Consider the following 23,827-nt stretch of genomic DNA (forward strand, 5'->3'; position numbering starts at 1 on the left):
ACCAGAAACATTACATCAGTAAGGTTCTCTTTTGAAGTCTTCCAAAAGGCCTTAATTGCCCAGGACTTTTGTAGCATAGTTCCCCTGGCAAGGGGGCAGGAGGATGTGGATTGAACCACTGGACTGATGAAAACTAGTTGGAGAACTGGTTAACAGTAATGACTCGTGCATCTGAAGAGAAGCGTGAGGAGCATTTGAAAACCTTTGAGACATTGTCTACACCGAGAGATGCTGTGACTCATATGGAGAGTGCATGGTAGACGTGGACGATGGTGAGGTCAAGCGGGAGTGATGCTTGGACAGCGAATGCAGGCATTGTTCGAGACACTTTGATGTTGAACAGTGCTTCAACAGTGAGCCTACCTCAATAGCAAACAGTTTGCAACTGTCCTAACATCGAACAAGAGCTGAGTCTTTCTGGATTGATGCCTTCACTCATCGCTACAGATGAAGAGAACTGAAGGGGGGTGGGGGGAAGGGTGCGGAACCTTCTCCATGCCCTCCAGATCACCTGAAGCAGATTCAGAGATTCCCTCCTGCTGGCCGTGAAGCAAGATCTCCTCCCCCCAAACCCATTTAACTTTGGAGTGAACCTGGGCATTTTTCGACAATACAGACAGTCCTTATGATCCTCTGAGCAGCAGAAAATGGAGGTCTTGGGGGTCAGATTGGGCCATTTCCCCAGATGGGCCCTTCACAAGGAAGGCATTGATGTTCAGTAAAGAGTTTTAACGGTTCAAAAAGGTTTCCAATATGAAAGGAGCTCAGTGCTCCAGCATGCCATTTCCAGGAACATGAAAAACAGAACCAACATAACATGCAACCTGTGAGGTATGACGTACCACTAGAAAAAGGCTGTTTCTGTAAGGCAAGTCAGTTTTTCAACCTATTTCTATGGCAGCCTATCTGCTAACGTTGCCCTGCTTTTATACACTTATTTATACACTCACTCGCTGGGAGCATGTCCACAAGACGGGAGAGGATTCCTGTTTCATTGAGTCTGGTAACTCCGGACAGTAGAGGAAAGACTAGTTTCGGCTGTGCAACAGCCTTTGTCAATCTAAATTAGCACCATTGTGGTGTCACGTTATATAGCACAAAGCTTGATAAACAATACATTGAATTTCTCCCTTAAATTCAAAAGTCTTATAAATCTCCATGGAGTTAAGCATTTTTTTAAAATACCATTCAGTGCAGTAAACTGATTTGTGATGCATAAAAGGAGACCGAGCCATGCTCTGGGATCCTGCGGGCCAAACGATTCAATGGGTAGGACTATAGATTAGGTTAAACTGAAGGGGAACCAAAGTGACATGATGCATCTAGGTAGCATTACTGTAGATTGCTATATCCAGAATGGCAAACCACCACTCAGACAATTACTACCTACCAGGCTCCTGGACGATGTAAGACACCCCACATGAACCATCCTTCCTGTCCTCGAAAGCTATCTCTGCCTTGCTGGGACCCTCCACAGCGATTGAGAGGCCTCCAGCACCAGCCTCACGGGTCCAGATGCTGAATTCCGCTGTGGATGAAAAGGACTGTTTATTCATCACTATGTACACTATGCACACAAGGCACGCTTCAGGAAAGTTTCCAACACAGTTTTCCAATTAAAAATGGATCAGAAGAGAGGAACCATGCAAAGGAGTGGCCAGGGCAGGATCATTTAGAACTAGTTTTGGGCTAGTGCACACACCATTCCTATTATTAAAATCCAAACTTCTATTAAGGGGTAAGAGTAACACTATGGCCAGCAACGTGCCAACATAAACCATTGGGAATGAAATCTGAGTTTAAGACCTTAGTGCCCAACAGTGTTTAACTTCCTATTGACAAACCCAGCCTACCCTATTTATCCAGATTAACTAGTTCAGCCAAACCCCAAAGAGCTTCTTTAATGCACTTCCAAGCAAGACGAAAAGGCAAAGCTAGAAAAGGAGCCCAAAATGCAGCCAAAACCAAGGGGATTTAAAATGATCCACTAGGGCAGATGATGCGCCCATACAAGCTGATCCCCGCCAACCATCCCTGCACTGTTGCTGTAGTGCACTAGTCAATGTATGAGTTTAATCTGTCGTCGTTCCAGTTACTCCCTTCATGCAAGGAGCTCAGAGGTACTGTAGGCAAGCTGTAAAATTGGTCTCTGTACCTGGCACGCCGGTCTCTGCTCTTTCTAAACCAGGTCCGCCTGCTCTGACCTTGTGGGCTCCTCCTTCACCCAGTGGCCCCACAGTGAACTGGAAGGGGCTTCCTGGCACATGTTGGCTTTTGTACTTCACGTTGACAGTGTGAACTCCCATCTCGGTGGGAACGAAGCGGATGCAGTAAGTGTTATTCTCGCCCTCCATGATCTGAGCATCATGGATCTTCCCAGAGGGACTGGTCACTTGAGCAGTCATTTCGTGGATATCAATCTCTGCAAACATTGAAAGGAAAGTCAAGCAAAGACCAAACATGGTAAAACGGAGAATTGCATAAAAATGTATTCCTGCCACCTAGACAGAAAGAAAATAAAATCTAGATCATGGTGAGGGTCATTGGGGTGCATGGGCGGGTTCATAGAAACTCCACCTAAATTTGACACCCTAAAGATTTTCCAAGTGTAAACAGCAGAGCCAAGAAGTAGATGGTGGAATAAAACTGGGCACATTAATCTAGCGCTCAAGCAGGGGCCAACAGGTGGTGGAGCAGTTTACCAGGAATCTTCAGGCTCAGGTCGCACTGGCTTCCGATATTGGCGACAGATGGAGCTCGGCGCTTGCTGGTGATGCTTTCTTTAAGGCGTCCTTCACCAGTCACTTTAACGGAATAGGGGCTTCCTGCAACACAAATCGAAGATTCAGCCATAATATAACATTTTATTAACATCACCCTTGCCCCTGCGTGATTTTGTAGTGCTTCAACTAAATAGTAACTATTGCCCAATTGAAGGGACTGGTTTCATTGACCTTGGAAAGAAAAGGAACAGTCGCCACCCTGCCCAGATACACAATTTTGAGCTGCAGGCCACCGATCTAAGGAGCCTGCATGCAACTTGGACGTTTCGTTCTAACTACACCTAATACTTTGGTCAGTCGCCTCCTAGTTCAGCTTCTAGCACTGCACCGAGCCCACTAGCGTGAGGTCACTGTTCCTAGGGTAAAGAAGCACGTACCAGGAACATGCTGGTCTGCAAACTTGATGGTAATAATGTAGTTCCCAGGTTCCGTGGGGCAATACGTCACTTTACAAGTGCCATCTTCCAGGTCTTCAGTATTGATGTCTACTTTGCTGGGGCCTTCTATGGAGAGACTCAGCCCACCATAACCTGAAACAAGTAGGAACCAGGCATGACAAACATCTTGGATTAACATTTCTAATGTAAACGGAGGTACTGGCCCCCAGTGAATATCTGTGACAGCAGCAACATCACCTTAGAGTCCAGTCAACAGGTGAGGGTGTCCAATAGTGCACGTCATTTAGAATTGTCCCAGGAGTCAGGTAAAGTAGTAGTTTTACCACATGCAAAACATTGATCATGTTGATGGCAAGAAATTAAAATTGCAAACAGATTTAGAACTTCTAACTGAATTTGGTCTCTAGATGTATTTTAATTCATAGGTTAAGGGTCTTTTTCAACAAACCAAACCTCTACTGACCTGATGGGGAGCAGAGTTGTCCAACACAACATGTTCACTCTAGAACTTTAGATTAAACGTCACCAGTTATGAAGGCTATGCCATCAGTTTAAAATTCTCATCTTCTCTGGTAACCTCAGTACCTGCTTCTCTTGTGTCGATGACGAACTCAGAGGTCTCAAAGGTGCGCCCTTCGGTAAGGCCAGGCCCAGAGACTCGAACGCGACTGGCATCCCCAATCTCAGACTGGCTGATCATGACGGTGATGGGGCTGTTGGGGATGTGCAGACCATTCTTCTTGATGCTGACCAAGTGCTCGCCTATTTCCTTTGGCACAAAGGAGATACCTGTTTGCATGGAAAGGGGACAGAAGTCAAAGAAGTGAAGTACATTGATCACAGCTTGAGGCTAGAAGAGAGTTGGACACTGCCTTGTAAGATACGGCTCTAACTATAGGACCTAAGAAAGAAACGTCGAAAACCCTGCTTCAATTAAAAGTAAACTTAAGTGCATTTGAATGGCAAATGAAGTGATGCATCGCAAGTATGTTCTGCAACCAGGACTGTTTGCCATCCAAGATACCACGGACTCCATTTTCATCAAATAGGTGGCTGTGACAGACCCTCCTAAGCCTCCCCTAGCATAACGTTCTTCCTAGCTTCAAACCGGTGCTGAAATAATTAAAATAAAAAAATAAAAATCACAACCTTCCCACCCCCTCCACCAATAAAGGTCTTCAACAGTAAAGCATGAACCATGGAGTGAACTTTACCAATATGGCCATTACGAAGCCTCTTGAGCACACAGGGCTCTTCTCGGCCAGAAGGTGAGGTCACAGTGGCAGTCAGCTGGGTGAGGTCTGTCTCGGTGATGTTGAGGGGAATGTCTGCAGTGGAACCCACCTTCAGCTGAGACATGCGCATGCTGTCATCACCTGCAAAACGGGCAGGAGGAAAAGATGTTTTATTTTGGTTCAGTCTGAGAAAAGCTTTGCATGCCTAATCTTGCCCCACTGAGAAAACTAATCTCTTGTGAAAGACACTTTGTTTTCAAACAGAACCTGTCTGCAAAAACACCCTTTATGGTAAAAAGCCCCCCCCCTCCATTTAGGAAAATTCCTGTGTGTCAGAAGATCTGGAAAGCTGTCTGCAATACATCCATGCAACTAGGCTCAGCTATGCAGCTACAGGACTTCGCTTTAAGAAATATATTGGCTTCACAAATGCACCACCCATGCCAGTGACATCGGTTCCAAATTTCCTTCCAATAGAGACCTGCACTAAAATACAGCAATGCAAGTAAAACTACAAAACACTTCACGGAGAACATATTGGTGAAGCTTTCTCTTGGAGTCCTGTGGCAGTCAAAGGTAACTGGACAGTATGCTCTATAGCGTACTGTTGATTGCCACAATACTGGGGCACGGTGAGGAAATGGTGTATTATATGGTGCTACCAACCACTTTAAGACTAGTTTGGTTTCGCTGGTTAGATCTTAACTGAACCCAGGGTAGCTGCGGCTCTGAGCAATCTGGCTTACGCAAAGGAACAAGTAAAGCAATTAAAACAGCACCAAAACAAGAGACCAGAGACATCCAACATCAATTCATAAAAATGTTTGATTTTACCCCAAAACGAAAAGATCCACCGGAGGGTGCCAGAGATAAAGAATTTACAAGGTTGAGTAACACGCTTTACTTAGCTGCAAACAAGTATTGGCAAATTCAAATTAGATGCCAGCTTTTTCAAGAAAGTTTGGGAAGTATCAATGTGGTTACTTTCAAGGACCAATTGTCACTGAGCCGGGGGAGTGGGGGGAACATTATGCGTTCCAGTGGCTCCTTGTCATTGACTTCTATGGAGTGGTCCTAATACAAGGGATAAAGGATGCGGAAGACGCTCAAGGATGCGGAAGACGCTCAAGGATGCGGAAGACGCTCAAGGATGCGGAAGACGCTGTGCAGTCAGGTTTTCCTGTGTCTACTTCTTGCTCCACGGACTTTGTGAGGCAATCCTGGCCACTGGGGCCCAAGTCTCTAAAAGTCCTCTAGGTTGGCAGAAGTCCAGTCGCCCCTGGGTTACCAGTCGCCAGGTACAGCATTTTTCTTTAGGCAGTAACTTACCTTCTGGCTGACCTAGCTACATTCGGACTACACTCCTGGATCCAGAAGTCTTTGGGGTAACTTGAGTGTCCAGTCTTTCTACCTTGGATGCATAGCAGTGAGGAGCAGCTAGTAGGAAATCTGGGCTACCAACTTCCCCCAGCACGCTTCAACTGTTGGACCTGTGCTGATAACAGGAGGTCAGCCAGTTGACCGTTTGAGATTCTTGCTTCAGCCGGGCTCAGTCAACTTCTCCCTCGTTCCTTTGTTGGCCACTGATGCAGCAGGGCAGTCCTCCGGTAGTCTTCTCCAGTCCAACAAGAACAGAGTTCTGGGTTGCACTTTTTATGCCCAAAAGTCAGTCACTAGCCAATGGGCTACTGGGTTCTCTCCGTCCCAATGACTACTTGTTGCAAAGTCATCCTGTGCCCTGGGCACCCCCCAACCTTTTGCTGAATGGTACTGGCGGTAACTGACTCGGACCCTGGGCTCTGCCTAACCAGGGCCAGTGCTATGCTGAAAACACTTAGAATGCAGTGAAAACCAGGAGCTAGGATTAAGGAAAGAATGAGTAGATGCAAGGGGAAAGCCTATGGAAATTAGCCATCCTAGGGGTGTGTTTACCTCCCTGCAGGAAACTCAGCCATTATGAATTTGGAGGATTCGGTGCACTCTGGGACAAAATAATGCCACATTCTACAGGATGTGGTCATATCCTTGGGAAGTTACCCTGCTCCCATTGGTCAGGAGTGACCTCCTGCTTGACCCAGAGAACTTGGAATAAGTATCTGAGAGGGGCAGTACCTATCAGATCTGCAGCTTGAAACTTTAAAGAATTAGAAGGGTCTGCGCTGAAGATTTTGATGTGCATTTCCAAAGGCCAGGACTCTGAGATTGCACCTTTTCTGCACCATTTCAAACTCAAGCCATGTGGATCAAGCCTGCTTCAAAGGGACTAAAGAGCGGACTCCCTGCAAGCTACAGGTTAACAGAGTTCACCTGGACATCACCACATAGAATCCCCAGCCTGGAGTACTACCAGTGGATTTGAAAGGGTTTTGTTCAAGTGGATTGCGGAATTGAAGTCTCACTTTCAAGGACCCTCTTGTAGATTCCAGAACCTTTGCTTGTGTGTTGGATACTTTGGGACCCGCAAGAACAACTTCAGGAAGGAGTTTCAACTGGACCCAACCTGCTGGAGAAGGCTGCACCAGAGTGGTGAGAAATCCTCCAGAACAATTGGTAAATGTGACCTGGTCAGAGCAAACAAAATGACTAAAAAGGGGCACTGTTGGTTTCTAAGCACCAGAAAGGGACTAATCTTTAAAAATTCCCATCTCTTGTTCCCTAAAGTGGATTTTTTTTTTTCGTTTTGGTATCATTTAAAAGATAAAAATAGTTCCCATTTCTATACATTGGTGTTGGATTATTTTGTGTTGTGTCTTAATTACTTACTAAATTGGTTTTTAATGCTTTACATGCCAGTCTTTGAAGTTAAGCCTGCCTGCTCGCTGCCACGATACCAAGGGTTGAGCATAGGCGTAATTTTCGAAGACCTATTCTGAGCCCTAAACTGTGTTAGTGGCCTTATTGCCAGTGGCAAACCTACATTTGCCCCTACCAATAATCCTCTTTCCAACACTACTCCCAGTGGAGTGCCTCATCTAGCTATCCAGAAGGCTGATTCTGCCCACACAAGAAGGCAGAACCCTTCTCAGTGCAGCCCAGCCCAGAGGTGTTACCAAGGGGGATACACGCCCCAGAAAAAACGGAGAACTGGTTTCCCCCTCAGTCTGCAGTCCTGTAAGCCTAAACTCTGTAGTAGCTGCTCTCCCATGTGTTTCCAGTTTGCCCTTCAAATGCAGGTTCTACTTTCAAGCTTGCCTTTTGGGTTAACGCCAGTGAGGATTTCTGCTTCTATTGTGTCCTTTCCTGGGACTCACTTGTACGTCTCCCTAGAAGGGCAGAAAGCGGTCTCGGGACAGATCCCATGTGCAACCATGAATGGGCACAGGAAACTTTGGGAAACTAAGTGGCCACTTTGTAAAAGCTGCACAGAGCAACAAGCTATGTTAATTTCAACTTGGGCATCAAGTTGGGCTTAATGTAAGGAGTTGTTCGATACCTTACAGTATCATCTTTAGTATTCCCAGTCAGAAGTTAGCAAGGCTGAGGTGCCAGCTTGTAACTACACTCGCCACTGGTGCTACTGGCCTTTTACACAGTAAAAACAAATGCAATGTCTTTTTATAGTTGAAAAATGTAAAGGTAAATGCTACACTTTCTAATATACAGTATCCTGTGTCCGGGCTTGATAGGCCTGCCTCAGAGGTAACTTACATTTATGAAAAATGGAGACTTGGTATTGGTATTTACTTTAATTGACAAAGTCGTGTTAGCAGTTTGAAACTGCCCTTCCATTTTGCAGCGACAGGCTAAGAGTAGTCTTACCTTTGTCACAACCAGTCCCTGGGGTGTCCAGCATCAGTCCAAAACTTTGGGGGTGATCATACAAAAAGGGACATATCCTTACAGGCACTCTAATAGGATAGCCAGGTTACTTAGGGGGTGAGTGTTTGAGGCTTACTCTAACTTGAAGATTGAAGACTAAAAATTAGTTTGACAAGTGATAACGCTCCATTCATAATGAGGAAGCGCATCAGGGCTACAGGCCTAGCTGCTTTCCCTCACACAATTGGACCAGATCAGAGCTTGAGTTAGTAGCTTAATTTGATTCAGAGTACAACCGGTCTGGAGACGCTCTGCTTTGTTGCTGCTCTAGATTTCAGAAGCCATCCTACATCAGGAACACATCTGAGAAGGTATATGATAGCCCCTAAGTGGTGAGCAGGGCCAGACAGTCTGCATATCGGTTACCTGGCTGAAACAATAGGCACATGATTAGCATCGGACTCCAACATAAGACAGAGGTAAAATGAAAACCAGAGTGTTCTGCTTCCAAAGTAAGTCATCCCAAAAAAGAAGCCAATGTCACCAGGGAAGCTTGAGAATTTATGGATAAGTTGTGTTGCTTCCGAGTGATACCTGTAGCTCCAAAGCATGTGTCAGTTTGACACAGACTCGCACAAAAGGGTAAACTGCTGTAAATCTTCATGATTAATGCCTGGCGGTATGTATGCGAGGATGAATCCACAAAATCAAGTATGTTAAAAAAGTGCGGTCTAAAAAAAGTACCAACCATGAAAATGTCCAATGAACAAATACAATCTTCAAAGCAAAACACCAGGCTTCACCTAGTGTGTGGACTGCAAGAGACACCCACGGGACAATGTATGGAAACACCAGCTCTTTAAGGATGTACGAAAAAATTACAAATCCAATCTTTGTAGTTGTACCAGTTCTCTTACAGGGATCAAGGAGGATGGTAAAACGGGGTAAATTCCAAAGACCTTAACTGGTGGGAGAATGAAGAGTGGCTTATAAGTTTATTGGAGTCAACTGGAAGAGAACTATGTGACTATTCCTTCTAGTCTACGGTGATCCTCGTTTAAAGTCAAGAACCGAACAAGATTAGCATGTGCACTTCCCTAAAGAGCAGTGAAAAGCAAAGCGATACATCTAGCCCTAAACTATCCAAAGATATTCTGCAGAGAAGTTTGGCCACTTGGGGGTCTGCTCTGGAGTCTGCACCGAGAAGGTCTAGTTAAAGTATGCAAGGCCCTCCAGACAGGCACTTTATGTAGGTAAGCAGTAGATCCATTTCTCAGTAATGCTGCATTAGTGGCCTCACTTCTCGTTCAATGGAGTCTGGGCGTACTAGAGTTGTGCGTGGCGATGGAAAAGTAGACCAAGATATCTTTAAAGAGTTGAGACGAAGCTTTAATTGGATAATAGCAAAAAGCAAAAGGCCCACAAGAGAATCCGTTGGCTCCAACTGTTGCCCAGGCAAACAGCGAAGCGGAATAAACAAGAGCCAGACAACAATGGAACTCCTGAAACCTAAATAATCATAAGAACATTGCATAAACTCAATCTGGAGAAAAGTGGGGGAGCCAACAATTTAAAAGCAAGTAAGCAAACTGCCGGCTTTGGATCAGAGCCCGTGCATGAGCTGGGCCGTAAAAATACCTGGCATCTAAATCTGGCAACAAACGCTGTAGACAGGTGTTTGCAAAATCCAAACAGTGTCCAACTCGCAGAAGCACTTCCTTAGTACTGAATATGCTACCTACCAGTATGCATCTGTTCTTGGCATGTAGGGCTGCTGACATTCATATCTGTGCATAGATCGCCGCCTAGTGTTGGGTCCGGATGTTTGCACGTTGTTGCCCTGGAAGAGTCTTCGAAGTATCCTGGGATAGGTGACTCCTCCCCTGGACTACAGTGCGCATGGGCATCCTCTCCATCCTCAGATTGTTTTTCGCCATTGTGGCAGTGATGGAGTAGATACAGAAAGTGATGACCATGCTTACAGTAATTCTGAGAGCTGCAGCTGCTAAAGGCGCCGGGGAGGAGGGAGGGCGATATGAATGTCAGCAGCCCTACATGCCAAGAACAGATGCATACTGGTAAATAGCATATTCAGTTCGAGGCATGTGGGCTGCTGAATTCATCTGTGCATAGAATACATAGCAGTGCCCTCTATTAGCGGCGGCTACCAGTGCCAGCGGCAGCGGTCTGAAAAAGTTTTGAGAACAGCCTGTCCTACAGCTGCCTGCTGTTTTGATTGCACATCTACACAATAGTGTTTGGTAAATGTATGTGTAGTGGACCAGGTGGCTGCTCTAGATATATCATGCAAAGGAATGTTTCCTAGGAAAGCCATGGAGGCCCCTAACTTACGTGTTGAGTGGGCTCGTGGGGGGAATCGTTAATGTGCGTTTAGCCTTTTGATAGCAAATTTGAATACATTTAACGATCCATCTGGCTATACCTGCTTTGGAGATGGCGTTACCTTTGTGGTGTGGGGCAAAGGCAACGAAAAGTTGTTTTGTTTTCCTAAAGACTTTAGTCCTGTCGATATAGTACATGAGGGCCCTCTTTACATCTAGTGTATGGAGTGCTCTTTCTGCGACAGTTTGTGGGTTTTGAAAGAAAACAGGCAGTTCAATAGTTTGGTTCATGTGGAACTGCGATATCACCTTGGGCATGAATTTGGGGTTGGTACGTAGTACGACCCTGTTTGTGTGAACCTGTATGAATGGCTCTTGAACGGTTAGTGCCTGGAGTTCACTAACTCTTCTTAAAGAAGTGATTGCTACTAGGAAAGCTACTTTCCAGGTGAGGAATTGAATCTCGCATGAGTGCAGAGGTTCAAAGGGTGGACCCATCAGGCGTGTGAGGACCAAGTTGAGGTTCCACATCAGAGCCGGTGGGTGGCTTGGAGGAATTACTCGTTTGAGTCCTTCCAAGAATGCTTTTATGGCCGGCACTCTGAATAAAGAGAGGTGCTGCCTGTTCTGGAGATAGGCGGATATTGCGGTCAAATGGACACGTATAGAGGTGTATGCCAGATTGCATCGGTATAGGTGTAAGAGGTAACAAATTATGTTTTGGATGGATGATGCGTCTAGCGGGTTAATGTCATTATTATTGCAATAAATGACGAATCTTTTCCATTTGGCTGCATAGCAAGCTCTGGTAGTGGGTCTCCTGGCCTCCTTAATGATGTCCATACAGTCAGGTGGTAGGTTAAGGTAGCCAAACTCTAGGACTTCAGGAGCCAGATTGCCAGGTTCAGCTGTTGCGGATCTGGGTGCTGAATCTCTCCATGGTTCTGCGTCAAATGCGTGGGTTTGATCCGCAGCCTTTGATGCGGCACCACGGAAAGTTCGAGAAAGGTGGTGTACCATGGCTGGCGTGCCCACGTTGGAGCAACCAGGACGAGTGTCAGTGAGTGTTGTCTGAGTTTGCGCGCCACCAGCGGTATCAGTGTTGCTGGGGGAAAAGCATACGCAAATCTGCCGGACCAGTTAATCCATATCGCATTGCCCTGCGACTGCGGATGTGGGAACCTGGCGGCAAAGCTTTGGCATTTTGCGTTTTCGCTTGTGGCGAAGGTCTATCTCTGGATGACCCCACTGCTGGAAGTACGGTTGGAGTACTGATAGGTGCAACTCCCACTCGTGCATCTGGTGGCTGTGTCTGCTGAGCAGATCCGCCATCTGGTTGTCCTTGCCGGGGAGGTGTTCCTCATGGCGGAACATGTTTCTCTGAATGGCCCACTTCCACATGCTCTGAGCCAGATGAGACAACTGTGGAGAGTGTGTTCCTCCCTGCTTCTGTATGTAGTACATGGCAGTCATGTTGTCCGTCCGGATCAACACGACTTTGTTGCACAAGTGTACTTTGAATGCTTTCATTGCCAGGAAGATTGCCATCAGTTCTAGAAGGTTGATGTGCATCTTCTTTTGTTGTGTTGTCCATAGTCCCTGCACTGTGTAATTGAGTACATGAGCTCCCCATCCCTGGAAAGACGCGTCCGCTGTCAGTATTATTTGTGGAACAGGCTCTTGGAACGGTCGGCCCTTGCAAAGGTTTTGTGGATTCCACCAATGCAGAGAGTTGTATGCCCGACCGCTCACCAACACTAGGTCTTTTAGTTGCCCTTGAGCCAGATTCCATTGACGTGCTAAGCACTTCTGAAGCGGGCGCATATGTAGTCTCGCGTGTGGGACTATGAAAATGCAGGAGGCCATCATGTCTATCAATTGCATAAACACTCGCGCGGGAAGGGAGTGTCGGGGTTTGAACTTGGAAATCAGCATTTGCATGCTGTTGATTCTCACTAAATTTGGCTGAGCTGTGGCCGCCAGAGTGTCTATGGTCGCACCTAGGTACTGTTGTACGTGTGCGGGTTGGAGATGCGATTTTGGGTAATTTAGTGAGAACCCCAGACTGTGAAGAAGGTGAATGGTGCGGGACATGTGGTTGGCACATTGCTGGGCTGACTTTGCCTGAACAAGCCAGTCGTCCAGGTAGGGGTAGACATGAATGTGTTGCCTCCGTAGATGTGCAGCCACAGTAGCTAGGCACTTTGTGAAAACCCTGGGCGCCGTCGTCACGCCGAAGGGAAGAACCTTGAATTGGTAGTGCTGCCCTTGAATAGTGAACCCGAGATATTTCCTGTGTGATGGGTGAATGGGTATGTGGAAATACGCATCTTTGAGGTCTAGTGTGGCCAGGAAGTCTCCCTGTTTGAGCAGTGGGAGGACTTGTTGCAGGGTGAGCATGTGGAAATGCTCCGAGAGAATGTAGCGGTTGAGAGGTCTCAGGTCTAGTATAGGTCTGAGTGACCCGTCCTTTTTCGGTATTAAAAAGTACAGGGAGTACACCCCCGTACCTTGCTCGTGGACGGGTACGTCCTCTATTGCGCCTTTTTGCAGCATACTTAGCACTTCCTGCTGTAATAGCGCTAAGTGCTCTGAGGACATAGGACGGTGTTTTGGGGGTATTGTGGGTGGAGTTGAGGTTAATTCTAGGCAGTAACCGTGTTTGATAATATTTTTGACCCACCTGTCCGTGGTGATGGAGTTCCACGTGGACAGGAACCTTTGTAACCTTCCCCCGACAGATGTTGTGTGGTCGGGAGGAAGGGAGAGGGCGTCACTGTTTGTTCTTGGGAGAGGATCTGGTATTGCCGTATCCGCGTCCTCTGCCCTTTGTGCTTGAACCACGATATCCACCCCTGGTGTTTTTATCGTAGGTACTTTGGGTGTTGCCCTTGTTGTAGGTTTGCTGTGACCCCTGTCCTCTACCTGCTCCTCTATTGCCGGGGCGACGAAAGGAGCCACTCCGAAAGGTCTGCGTTTGGAGAGCCCCCATGGACTTTGCAGTGTCTGTCCTTTTTTATTTTTTCTAGTGTGGTGTCAACCTCTGGCCCGAATAAGTAGTCTGGGTTGACCGGCTGGTTGAGGATGTTATTTTGCACCTCAGGTTTGAATCCGGAGATTCGTAACCAGGCGTGTCGTCGTAACATGACGCTAGTGTTTATGGCTCTGGCAGCTGTATCTGCGGCATCCAGTGCACACTTGATGGATGCGTTTGTGAGGAGTTGTCCCTCTCTGATGAGGATCTCTGCTCCCTCTATGTATTGGTCAGGGAGATGTTGTAGTAAGGTTTCTAGTGTGTCATAATGCGCTCGGTCGTAGCGAGCCAGGAGCGCCTGAGTATTGGCAATACGCCATATGTTAGCTGCTTGGGCTGCAACCCGTTTGCCGGAGGTCTCTAACACCTTGGACTCTTTGTCCGGGGGAGGAGCATCCCCAGTCGTCTGCGAGTGCGCCCGTTTACGAGCATTCGCGACTACTATGGAATCCAGAGGCAACTGTCCTCTAATATAGGTAGGATCCCCAGGCGCTGACCTATATTTTTTGTCGATTCTGGGGTTTATTACTCTTGCCCTGGTGGGTTCTTTGAAAATGTCCTTTGCTGGTTTGAGGACACCTTTCAACATGGGTAGAGTTTTAATATGTCTGAGGATGCGAAAGTATCCATGAGAAAATCGTCCTCGATGGTGTCAGAGTGGAGTTGAACACCATGATTGGCCGCAGCACGTTCAATGAGGGCGTTGAATGCGGCAGTGTCCTCTGTGGGAGACGTTTTTGCACCATATAGCTGCGTGTCCTGCGTATCCATAGGTGCGTTTGAGTCTACAGGGTCATCCCAAGCTTGGTCAGGGTCCCGTTGGCCTTCAGGGTCCATTTCTCTGGGGTAGGGGACGTGGTCACCCATGTAGTCCTCCAAAACGTCGGTTTCGGAGTGTGTCGGAGAGAAGGACTGTGGATCTTGGTGAGAGGTATGGAGAGGCTCGTAAAGAATGGGTTCCGAATCCAATGGCAGCTTTTTCTTTAGTGGGATCCGGTACGAGTCCAAAGCTGGCTCGGAAGTTATCTTCCTCTTGTGAAGCATCATTCTGCCTGTTGCGGCATCGATGTGTGATGGCGACGTCTCCGTAGGAGAGTGTTCTGCAGGTGTGATCCTGGTGTGGGTGACACGTGTTCTGATTTCGAACAGTTTTGGCGCCGTGGATGGTGGCAGGCCAAAAGTGATGTTGGCCGGTGCCGGAGAAGCTTTTTGAGCCTTTTTCGGCTCGGAGCCTGACGTGTCCTGGAGGGCCGCCTTATCTTTGATGCGTTGCAAGGATGCTGAAACTTGCCGCACCTGGAACGCCGACGGTTCTTTGGCGCCGACCGGTTCCGTTGAGGCAGGCGTGGACTTCTTCGGTGCCACGGGGTCATCGAGTCGAGGAGAGGTAGTAGCTGTCGACGGCGTCGATGATTGTGCCTTTGGTGCTGCTTTCGAAGTGGTGTGAGATCCAGCAGCCATTTTGACCTTTGTGGTCGGAGCTGATTGTTTCGGTGCCGGGAGCCGAGGCGGTTTGGCAGTACAGATGGTCTTTTTTCGTGCGTCGGCGCCGACGTCGGCTGCTGCAAGCTCGGCACCGAAGTCCCGTTTGGTGCGGTCTGTGCCGACGGGTTTGGCTGGCGTCGAAGGTGTGGTGGGCTTCGATCTGACCAGTGTGACTTTCAGTTTCGGTTTCTGCTGAACCGATACAGCTTTCGGTTTCGATGAAGGGAAACCAGCCGTTTTGGGTAGTAAAGGCTGCCGCTGAATGTCCGAGGCCGGGCCAGAGGGCGGGGCCGAATGGATGCGGGATAGGTCTTGGGTAAGGCCCGAAGGCGATCCCTCGACCGTAGCCAATAGACTGACGCACTGGGATATCCACAGTCTGTACGGGTAGGCCTTGCTCGTCACCGGAGCTACTCTCTTCGGCCCCCAAGGCCTCATTGTAGTCTCCTACCTCTGTGTCGGCTTCGTCTCTGTGAAAGAGTTGTTCTTCGACGTCTTCCGATCCGGAGTCGTGTTCGGAAGCGGGGCTGGAGGGTAGGTTCTCCAAGTCTTCCACATCTTCGTCCTCGGCGTTGAAGATGTCGGTCAGGGCCGGTGCCGCTTGCTGCGCTTCGAGCCTCGCTGCTCGACGATTCCGGAGAGTCTTCTTGGATCGGAATCGGGCACAGGCCATACATGTGGACTCGTCGTGATCCGGTGAAAGGCATTTGTTGCACACCGGGTGGACGTCGACATGGGGATATTTTGCATTGCATACAGGGCACCGCTTGAATGGCGTCCTCGATTCCATCGATGTCGGGTCGATGGTCGGGTATGATGCGAAAAAGTTGGTCTGGAAGTTAGTAAACTAACAAATAACTATCGATACCGATCGGGAACAGTACCGACGCGAACTAAAGGCCTTTTGGCCTGTAAAAAGTTTTTCCTAACTTGAGTCAAGATAAGCACATCCGAACCCAATGGCGGAAAAAAACAATCTGAGGATGGAGGGGATGCCCATGCGCACTGTGGTCCAGGGGAGGAGTCACCTATCCCAGGATACTTCGAAGACTCTTCCAGGACAACAACGTGCAAACATCCGGACCCAACACTAGGCGGCGATCTATGCACAGATATGAATTCAGCAGCCCACATGCCTCGAACATCAATATATCGCAGTACTTCATTTTTAAATGTGAACTGAGAAACATTCCTGCTTCCGCCCTGGTGACAACGCTAGGAGTGAACCAAGTGGTAAAGCAGCTGTCATGAGCATTCAATGAGGCCTAGATTCTCATCAGATGGAGCAAGGTTATAGACCAATTCAGAGGTTTGCGTTACAGCGCACATCCTGAACGCGTGTATTGGAAGGTGCTCTCATATGTGATAATGAGGAAAAAAGGAGGCCTCGATGAAATCTAGTATTTGCCTAGAATAATAATTTGGTTAAGCAAAAAAGCCTGGAGCGATCCCAAATTTTCAGGTTTCACATTTAAATTGTCACCCAATAGATTTCTTACTGGTGATAAAGGTTAATGCTTTGCCCTTCATTCTGATGAGTATGGTGTGCGTAACACAGAATATACATGTTATTTCTGGTAGTTCTGTACAGTACTAACCTTGCCCAGCGCTTCAGTTGTTCTGGACACGGAGATTTCCTAGATGTTGAGCCAAAGCCAGGATTATAACCTTGTTCACCTTGTAACATGATCCTCCACTGTGGTCACTAGGCCACATCACCTGTGTGAAACTCTGCTCCTATTGGACTCTAGGTTCCAAGAGGTTTCAAGCTGATACAGAGCCACGCATTTGGCTCGAGCCAGACTCTAGCTTTCAGTGGCTTGCCCACCTCTAATCTAGAGCATAGCGGAGTTGTATCATACAACACAAAGTTCTAGTTTGCTGTAAGAACAAAATAGAGGATGCAAGCCACCTAAATATGGACTGTTTAAGCGGCTAGTCAGCTAAAAAAATAAATAAAAAAGGGGACCATTATTTGCAAATAGGTAATCTGACCAACTAATATCTGTTTTTGTCAAGGCTAACTTTGAAGCCCTTTTAACATCTATAGACTCTACAAGCCTCTCAGCCAAAGGAATTCTGGAAGAACGGTGGAAGGAAATATTAAACTTGGGTTGCTCCCATCGCTAGTCTGTTTGTGAAAACTAAACTGTTACTGCGCTTAGCCTGAATTACATGAACTCCGATATGGGCAGGACAGGTCAGAGTGTAAGACTATAATTTAATATTGCCCAAAGGAGAAGCATCTTTAGCATATCCAAAGGCAAAATGGTTAAGAGCAGCTTGTCTGTTGCTCTTGCCTGGTTGGAAGGATAACCAAAGAAGCAACGAGGACAAAAGTTAAGTTTACCTCTTTCTTTTACTAGTTACCTTCCTGTTGTCACTCACATGCATAAAGGACTCTACTGAAGGTCAGTCTCAATCCTGTGGGGTGAACAGAGATTAAAGGGTGCAAGACCTCTTCAGCAATCCCATTAAGTGAATTACTGCATGCTAACGGCCACTGCAGCTGTATGTGCCTCCTCTCCTGCAATCAGCAAGGTGCTTCCCCAGCAGCCTTGTGGGTCAGTCCGCTACTCAGGAAGCAGACTGCTAAAGCAAAGCAATGTATGCAAATAGTGAGACGGCTACATCACCAGTAGTTGCTATAAAGCAATAAGTCAGTCAACCTCATCCCAAGTCAAGAATCTGCAGACTAGTTAGGCCAAGTCACATAACAGGGTAACATTCTTTAACTTGGTAGATAACGAAGCTCACGAGTGGCCCAGTTTAGTCCAAGTCTAGAAACCTCCCTTTCTGACACGGCTGTTCATGAGGCAATGGTCCAGTCTGAATTTGCTGAAGGGGAAGCCTGTGCACCTGAACCACCTGGGTAATGCAGAGGACAGGAATTTGGAATAGGGAATTTGAAGCTGTCCAGGTACTTTGGGTGGTACAAAAGGGGGTGGTGATGGACGGAGCATCAGAACCAATCAAACACTCACACCCAGTCAACAGATCTGGGTTTGAGCCATCACCGTTCTTTTGCTCACCATGCCACCCCAGTTCAGACATGGCCATATGCAAATCAGTCTGACCCTGTGCCTCATGGGAACAGTCCAGCCCGAACTGCCAAGCCATGCCTTCCCTGGACCGGAAACAAGCTTCCTAGGACCGGTTTCTGGCATTTCAGCAGTCTTCGGCCACGGCTGAAATGCCAGAAACCGGTCCTAGGAAGCTTGTTTCCGGTCCAGGGAAGGCATGTCTTGGCAGTTCGGGCTGCACTGTTCCCATGAGGCACAGGGTCAGACTGATTTGCATATGGCCATGTCTGAACTGGGGTGGCATGGTGAGCAAAAGAACGGTGATGGCTCAAACCCAGATCTGTTGACTGGGTGTGAGTGTTTGATTCTGATGCTCCGTCCATCACCACCCCATTTTGTACCGCAGGTACTTTGGGGGCAACACCAAAAATGTATCTAAAGTCTGACCATTGCTGGTATCCCCTGGACTACTACGTTTGTCCATCGGTCGGTGGTAAAACGGAATAAAACACGGGAGCAGGAAGGGCACTTACCAGTGATCTTGGCAACAAAGGGGCTGCCTGGAATATGCTTGTCGTTGTATTTGACTATTATGTTGTAATCACCAGGCAGCATTGGGAGATAGGACACTGTGCAGGTACCATCCTGGTTATCAGTGCAACCAATGTCTGCTTTAGAAGGTCCTTCTATAGCCAGTGACAATCCACCTGAAGGAATACAAAATCATTGTTAAAATAAAAACGAAAATGGGGTGTGATGACACGCCATAAACATCTGGTCCAACACAGCCATGACTAACTTCATACTTCTATACGGTGTTACACGCTTCCTAAAATGTGCCTCACACCCAGAACATGCAAGGGCTAGTTTGGCCTTTAACATGCAGCATACTAAGTGGGATACCAGTCTAGAGATGGCAGGCAGAATCAGAAGACACTAACCTGCTGCTGTGTCGAGTCCTACGACGTAGAAAGGGTCAGATAACTCACCTTCTCCAGCATCCTTTGTGTTCACCGTGAAGATGGCAGGCTTATTCACAGTGCCGTGGATCAACCCAGGACCATATGCCGTCACATGACCACTGTTCATGTAGTCCACGTAGAACTGCAGGGGGCTTCCTGCAAGTAGACAGATGGGCACCATAAAAAGTCCAGAAGCATTCAAGAACTGAAAATGGTAGTATTTTAACCCAGCTATCTGCATTCAAGCATTTATCTTCAGCCTTTGCTCCAGTACTGTCCTTCAGCTATGCTCAGTGAGGAGGGAGAAGTTTTAGGACAAGCATCCTTCCTCCCAAAAACTGCTATCAAAGTAAGATGTTCTTAGAAGAGAAAACCCTTCGCACATACCTGGAATGTGCATGCTGTCGTACTTAATATCCATCTCGTGCAGCCCGGCTTCAATAGGGGCGTAGCGAACAGTCACCGTGCCATCCTTGTTATCTGTGATATCTGGTTTGGCCACCTTCCCAGAAGGCATGCGGACTTCACCTGTGTGGAACAGCCACAAACATCTTTAAATCAAACCATGTATCATCAGGAAGCGCGGGGGCAAGCTGGGTGGTATGGAGCATGGCTACCCGCAGCTTCTAGAAGTTTACCTCCAAGAAACGTGAAGAAAATGTGTTTTTAGCAAAAGTTTGATGTTTGCAGGGATTCTGGGTAAGAAAACTGAGAACCACACAAGTAACAACCCTGGACACCACTGGGTGTCTAGCTTTCAGAAATGTCTCGGTATCATAGGTTTAGCTGGGTGGCGGCTCAGCTAGCACCCAAAATTTGCAGCTACCCACACGGTAAAATAAATTAAAAAACATGGATTCTGCTGGATGAAATATGAGGTCTCCCGGTCACGTTTTGGGGCATTGTGTCGCAGGTGCTAGGCCCATCCACACAAGTAGGGAACATCTTTCGATCCAACTTGGGGCAACACAGAATAGTGCAACACTTGTTATTTTACCAATGGGATTTATCTGCATTTGTGGTTTTCAAATGTAAGCCAGTGTGTGAAAGAAAACATTTTGCAAAATAAACTAAATCACGTTAGTATGGGTAACTTCAAATTAAGAGGTGCACAAAACACTAATCCTAAACTCCATATCTTGTGTAAATTTCAGAAATACCGAGATTTCCTCCCTATCCATTTCTCAATTTTTATTTTACCATATGAATTGCTGTACAGTCTGCACAATTAAAAATAATAGTACGGTACAGCTCAATTTCAGGCTTTGGGCATCACATGTTCTTGGGGGAGCCCTAAAAACGCTATACCGCTGTGACCAGAAGGGTCCGTCGGATATAACAATTGCTTTTGTACATCAGCCATCGTTTTCTGGTATCACCCATGGGTTTGACACTTTCCACCACAAACTGGCAGTAGGTTGAAACCACAAAAATAAGGACAAATTGACTACCTCATAGCAAAATGCAAAAACTGGTCAAAAATATTTAGTATAAAACAGGGCTTGTTTCTGAAAGCTGGTGGTCTAATAAAGCTTTAGTTGATGCCATTTTTAGGGGAGGGGGGGGGGGGGGGGGAACAAAGGGTAGCTATATTTGGGCTACTTTTTGGTTCCCTTCAGGAGAATCCACACGCCATGGGTACCTTTGCAATCGCCAGGATGTGTGGGGGGGGGGGGGGGGGGGGGGGGATGACATGCAAATTTGGCGGGGATATCTTATGTGGAAATTCTTTTTTTTCCTTTTTAAAGATAAGGAATAAGCCATAAGTACACCAAATAAAACAAGCAATTGCAATGCAATAGGTCTCGCATTTATAAGAGTTTGAGCTATTGGCATTGTAAAATTACAATGCCTTTTATTTAGGTTTTGCTTTTAAAACGAATAAAAGGCATTGTCCTTTACAATGTCAGTAGCATAAACTCGCATAAAAGCAGTGTGCGGCGTGCAGCAGTGTGCGGCATGGTTTGTAAACAAGAAAAGCGGACATCAAAGGAAGGGTGGGAGGGAACGAGCATATGGGGTGTGAGTTATAACGAGAGTTAATTGTTGTAAGAGGGGATGCAGGAAGTGAGGCCGAGCGCGCGCTGGAGAAAGCAGTCTGCTGCTTTCAAGTCCGATGCCAGATGCCAGCTTTGCGCTTGAATGCCTCACATGCACTGGCCATAAACCGCATTTCTAAGGTCTTATGCCCCTTACTAAATCTCTGAATGCGTGAGGCGGCGCAGGAAGTAGCTGGTGGAAAATGGAATGCGCGTGGTTGTGCGCGTAACCGCCACCCGATCCGCCTGGGAAGCCTTTGGGAGCATTTTCTGAAGCCCCTACATAAGTCTCGCTGAGCGATCGCTTACGCGATAGCCAGGCGAGACCTAAAAAGGGCCCAGCGTTCTAAGGGGGAAAAGGCCCAGCAGCAAAGTGTTCAAAGGAGATTTGAGAGTCTAGTGTGGTTGACATTACACGTATACACATGGACATGCTACCTACCCTGACCATCTGTTCGCCCTTCTCAGCTGCTCTAATGCAAACATACCTGTGATCTCTCCTTTCTTGATTGTGAAGGGGATGACCAGGTCAAAAGGCCTCAGGCCAGACACATCCAGTCCATTTACTCCCATCATTGGGCGGTCTGTAGCCTACACAAAGCAAAGAGATGCAGCCAGATATTGAGAGGATTGTTTTTTAAAAAGGAAGGGATTAGGATTATGAATGGTAATAAGGAAAGGGGTGGTGGGAGGGAAGGGTTGGAGGATACTAGGGAAAAATGCTCCAAAAACACAAAAGAAAACTACATATCCCAACCTGGAGCCCAAGTGATGCTGCACACAGACCGGTTTTGCTTCATGTAGGCGCTTAGTCACCTGTTAGGTCTTACCTAAGCTCTTCCAATGAGGACTGTCTTCATGAGTCAACACTTCGAAAGCAAGAAATTACTCTTACTGATTGTGAGCCACGAAGACACAAACATTGACTTTGTGGTGCAACACAATTTCTTTGGTTCAAAGGCCAATGCTGTACACAGTCACCATATACATGCTGCTTACAAACCAAGCTCAAAAGAAGTGTTCTGAAACTGTGCCAGCAGTGTAGAAATCACACTAGATTCCAGCACTGGAACAAAGGTCAGGCAGCTTTTGGGTACTCTTGGTTTGTTCCATCACAGGTGACCAGTTCAGATATCTGAAAATCTCTTCAGAGCTGAAGAGCAACCTGCCTCTTGGAAATTGAACCATCCTTTCTCCCAAAGCCCAACTATTGGGGACAAATGGGGGAATTACATCAACCTAAGACAGGCCAGCTGACTTCAGTCCCTAACCAAAAGGCACCCAAAGAGGAGTTGCAGGTGCAACTTCAATAGCCGAGATCACAAGTCCTACTGATTTAACAGCACCATAGAGACCAACAATCTAAAGTGTGAGCATCCATGTGACATTTCTATCAATTAAATATATCGGGGTTATGGACAGGGCAAATCTACACATTGTCATACATTTGGCATTCAAAAAGTTAACACAAAAGGATTACAAAATAAACAACCTTAAAAAGATATACACAAGACCACATGGAAAACAAGACATTACACAGGATGGCCCACCCAGTGATATTTAGAAGACAAGAGAAATTGAGATTCCAGTGCCCATTCACAAAGGAGGATACAGAATGAGGATGTGAATGAATAAACATGATGGGGATGAAGTAAGTCTTCATGATGGCTCAGGAGGATGGAGGGACGAGAGATGAACCCGACACCCAGCACCCCAGTTGAATTTCATCGAGATAGAAGGAAAAAGGATGAATCGATGAATATCCAGGAATATGCCGACCCTGGTGCATTCTCAGCTGGAGTGGGGAGTTCTTGCCCTGGATTCTGTGTTGCTGGTGGACTAGAGAAAAGTGAGGAACAGCAAGCAAGGTACACTAAGTGCATGCATCACAATGGAACATTCCTTTATGTAGCTGCAGAAGGGATCTCAGGCTGAACATGCAATTATAACCTTAGTAAACAATAGCTCCATGTGCCACTGCCTGTACACATGCTGCACTTGTTTGTACAGCCACTGTAGCTCCCAACTATACACCCCTTCCTATTAGGAATTTTATGCAGAGGCAAGCTGCAGCCGCTTGTAGGGTGATCTGATGTAAACTGAAGCAACGGGATAGGTGCAGAGAGGCTTAATCGAGTGAAAGTGACAAAGGCAGATGTGGTAGATGGGTGGCTGGCATGGCAGTATCCCTGCACTGAACTCCATGGCTTTCCTGCACCCCCCAGAATGCACCAGGATGGATTTCCACTGAGACAAGAGATACAATTACTGTTGGTTCAAAATGGAGGGTACCCAGGGTTGCTGCATGCCGGGCGGGTATGCGTAAGAGGGGGCTAGCTTCTGCTGCACCATCTGCTGGGGCATCATTTGCTCTCCGTCCAGGGCCTGTGAGGAGGGGGGCAAGCACAAATTAGAACACTGGAGAAACCAAGTCTAAACGTGTCAAGATGAAATGTGGAAAGGTACAACCTTGCCAATAACCCGCAATAAAGAGCAAACCACCCGAGCTTGGCATTGCTTGAAACCAGGGAGAGCATACGGTGCTCTTACCAGAGGCAGAGATCAGCTCCTTTCCCCCAATTCACAAATTAAGGACTGTAGATTTGGGTCCGAGTTACCTTCTAGACTAAGGAGGGGTAATTGTCCTGTAGCCAGCACAAACACATATTTGAGGGGCAAAGGATATCAGTCCAAGAAGGTTCATACCAGTAAAACGTGGCTGTCTCATTTAGCAGTGTTAGGGATAAATGGGTTTAGCATTTTATAA

At 47.0% G+C, this 23,827-nt stretch overlaps 1 protein-coding gene across 4 annotated transcripts in view; it reads right to left on the reverse strand.

The window, feature by feature from the left end:
- FLNA (filamin A) overlaps positions 1-23,827 on the reverse strand; it is a 353,926-nt gene that overhangs the window by 13,039 nt on the left and 317,060 nt on the right. For 2 of the 4 annotated variants that reach the window (XM_085629725.1, XM_085629724.1), the window contains 11 exons: positions 23,353-23,445; positions 21,549-21,651; positions 19,409-19,549; positions 19,049-19,177; positions 18,593-18,766; positions 4,396-4,557; positions 3,767-3,970; positions 3,161-3,313; positions 2,703-2,825; positions 2,156-2,422; positions 1,391-1,528 (listed from right to left, as the gene is read on the reverse strand). In XM_085629725.1, the coding sequence (XP_085485851.1) occupies positions 1,391-1,528; positions 2,156-2,422; positions 2,703-2,825; positions 3,161-3,313; positions 3,767-3,970; positions 4,396-4,557; positions 18,593-18,766; positions 19,049-19,177; positions 19,409-19,549; positions 21,549-21,651; positions 23,353-23,445 (1,687 nt within the window). The remainder of the gene's footprint in view (positions 1-1,390; positions 1,529-2,155; positions 2,423-2,702; positions 2,826-3,160; positions 3,314-3,766; positions 3,971-4,395; positions 4,558-18,592; positions 18,767-19,048; positions 19,178-19,408; positions 19,550-21,548; positions 21,652-23,352; positions 23,446-23,827) is intronic. The other 2 variants (XM_085629727.1, XM_085629726.1) reach the window with 1 other exon arrangement.

Source organism: Triturus cristatus, chromosome 10, assembly GCF_964204655.1.
Source record: "Triturus cristatus chromosome 10, aTriCri1.1, whole genome shotgun sequence".
Lineage (NCBI taxonomy): Eukaryota > Metazoa > Chordata > Amphibia > Caudata > Salamandridae > Triturus > Triturus cristatus.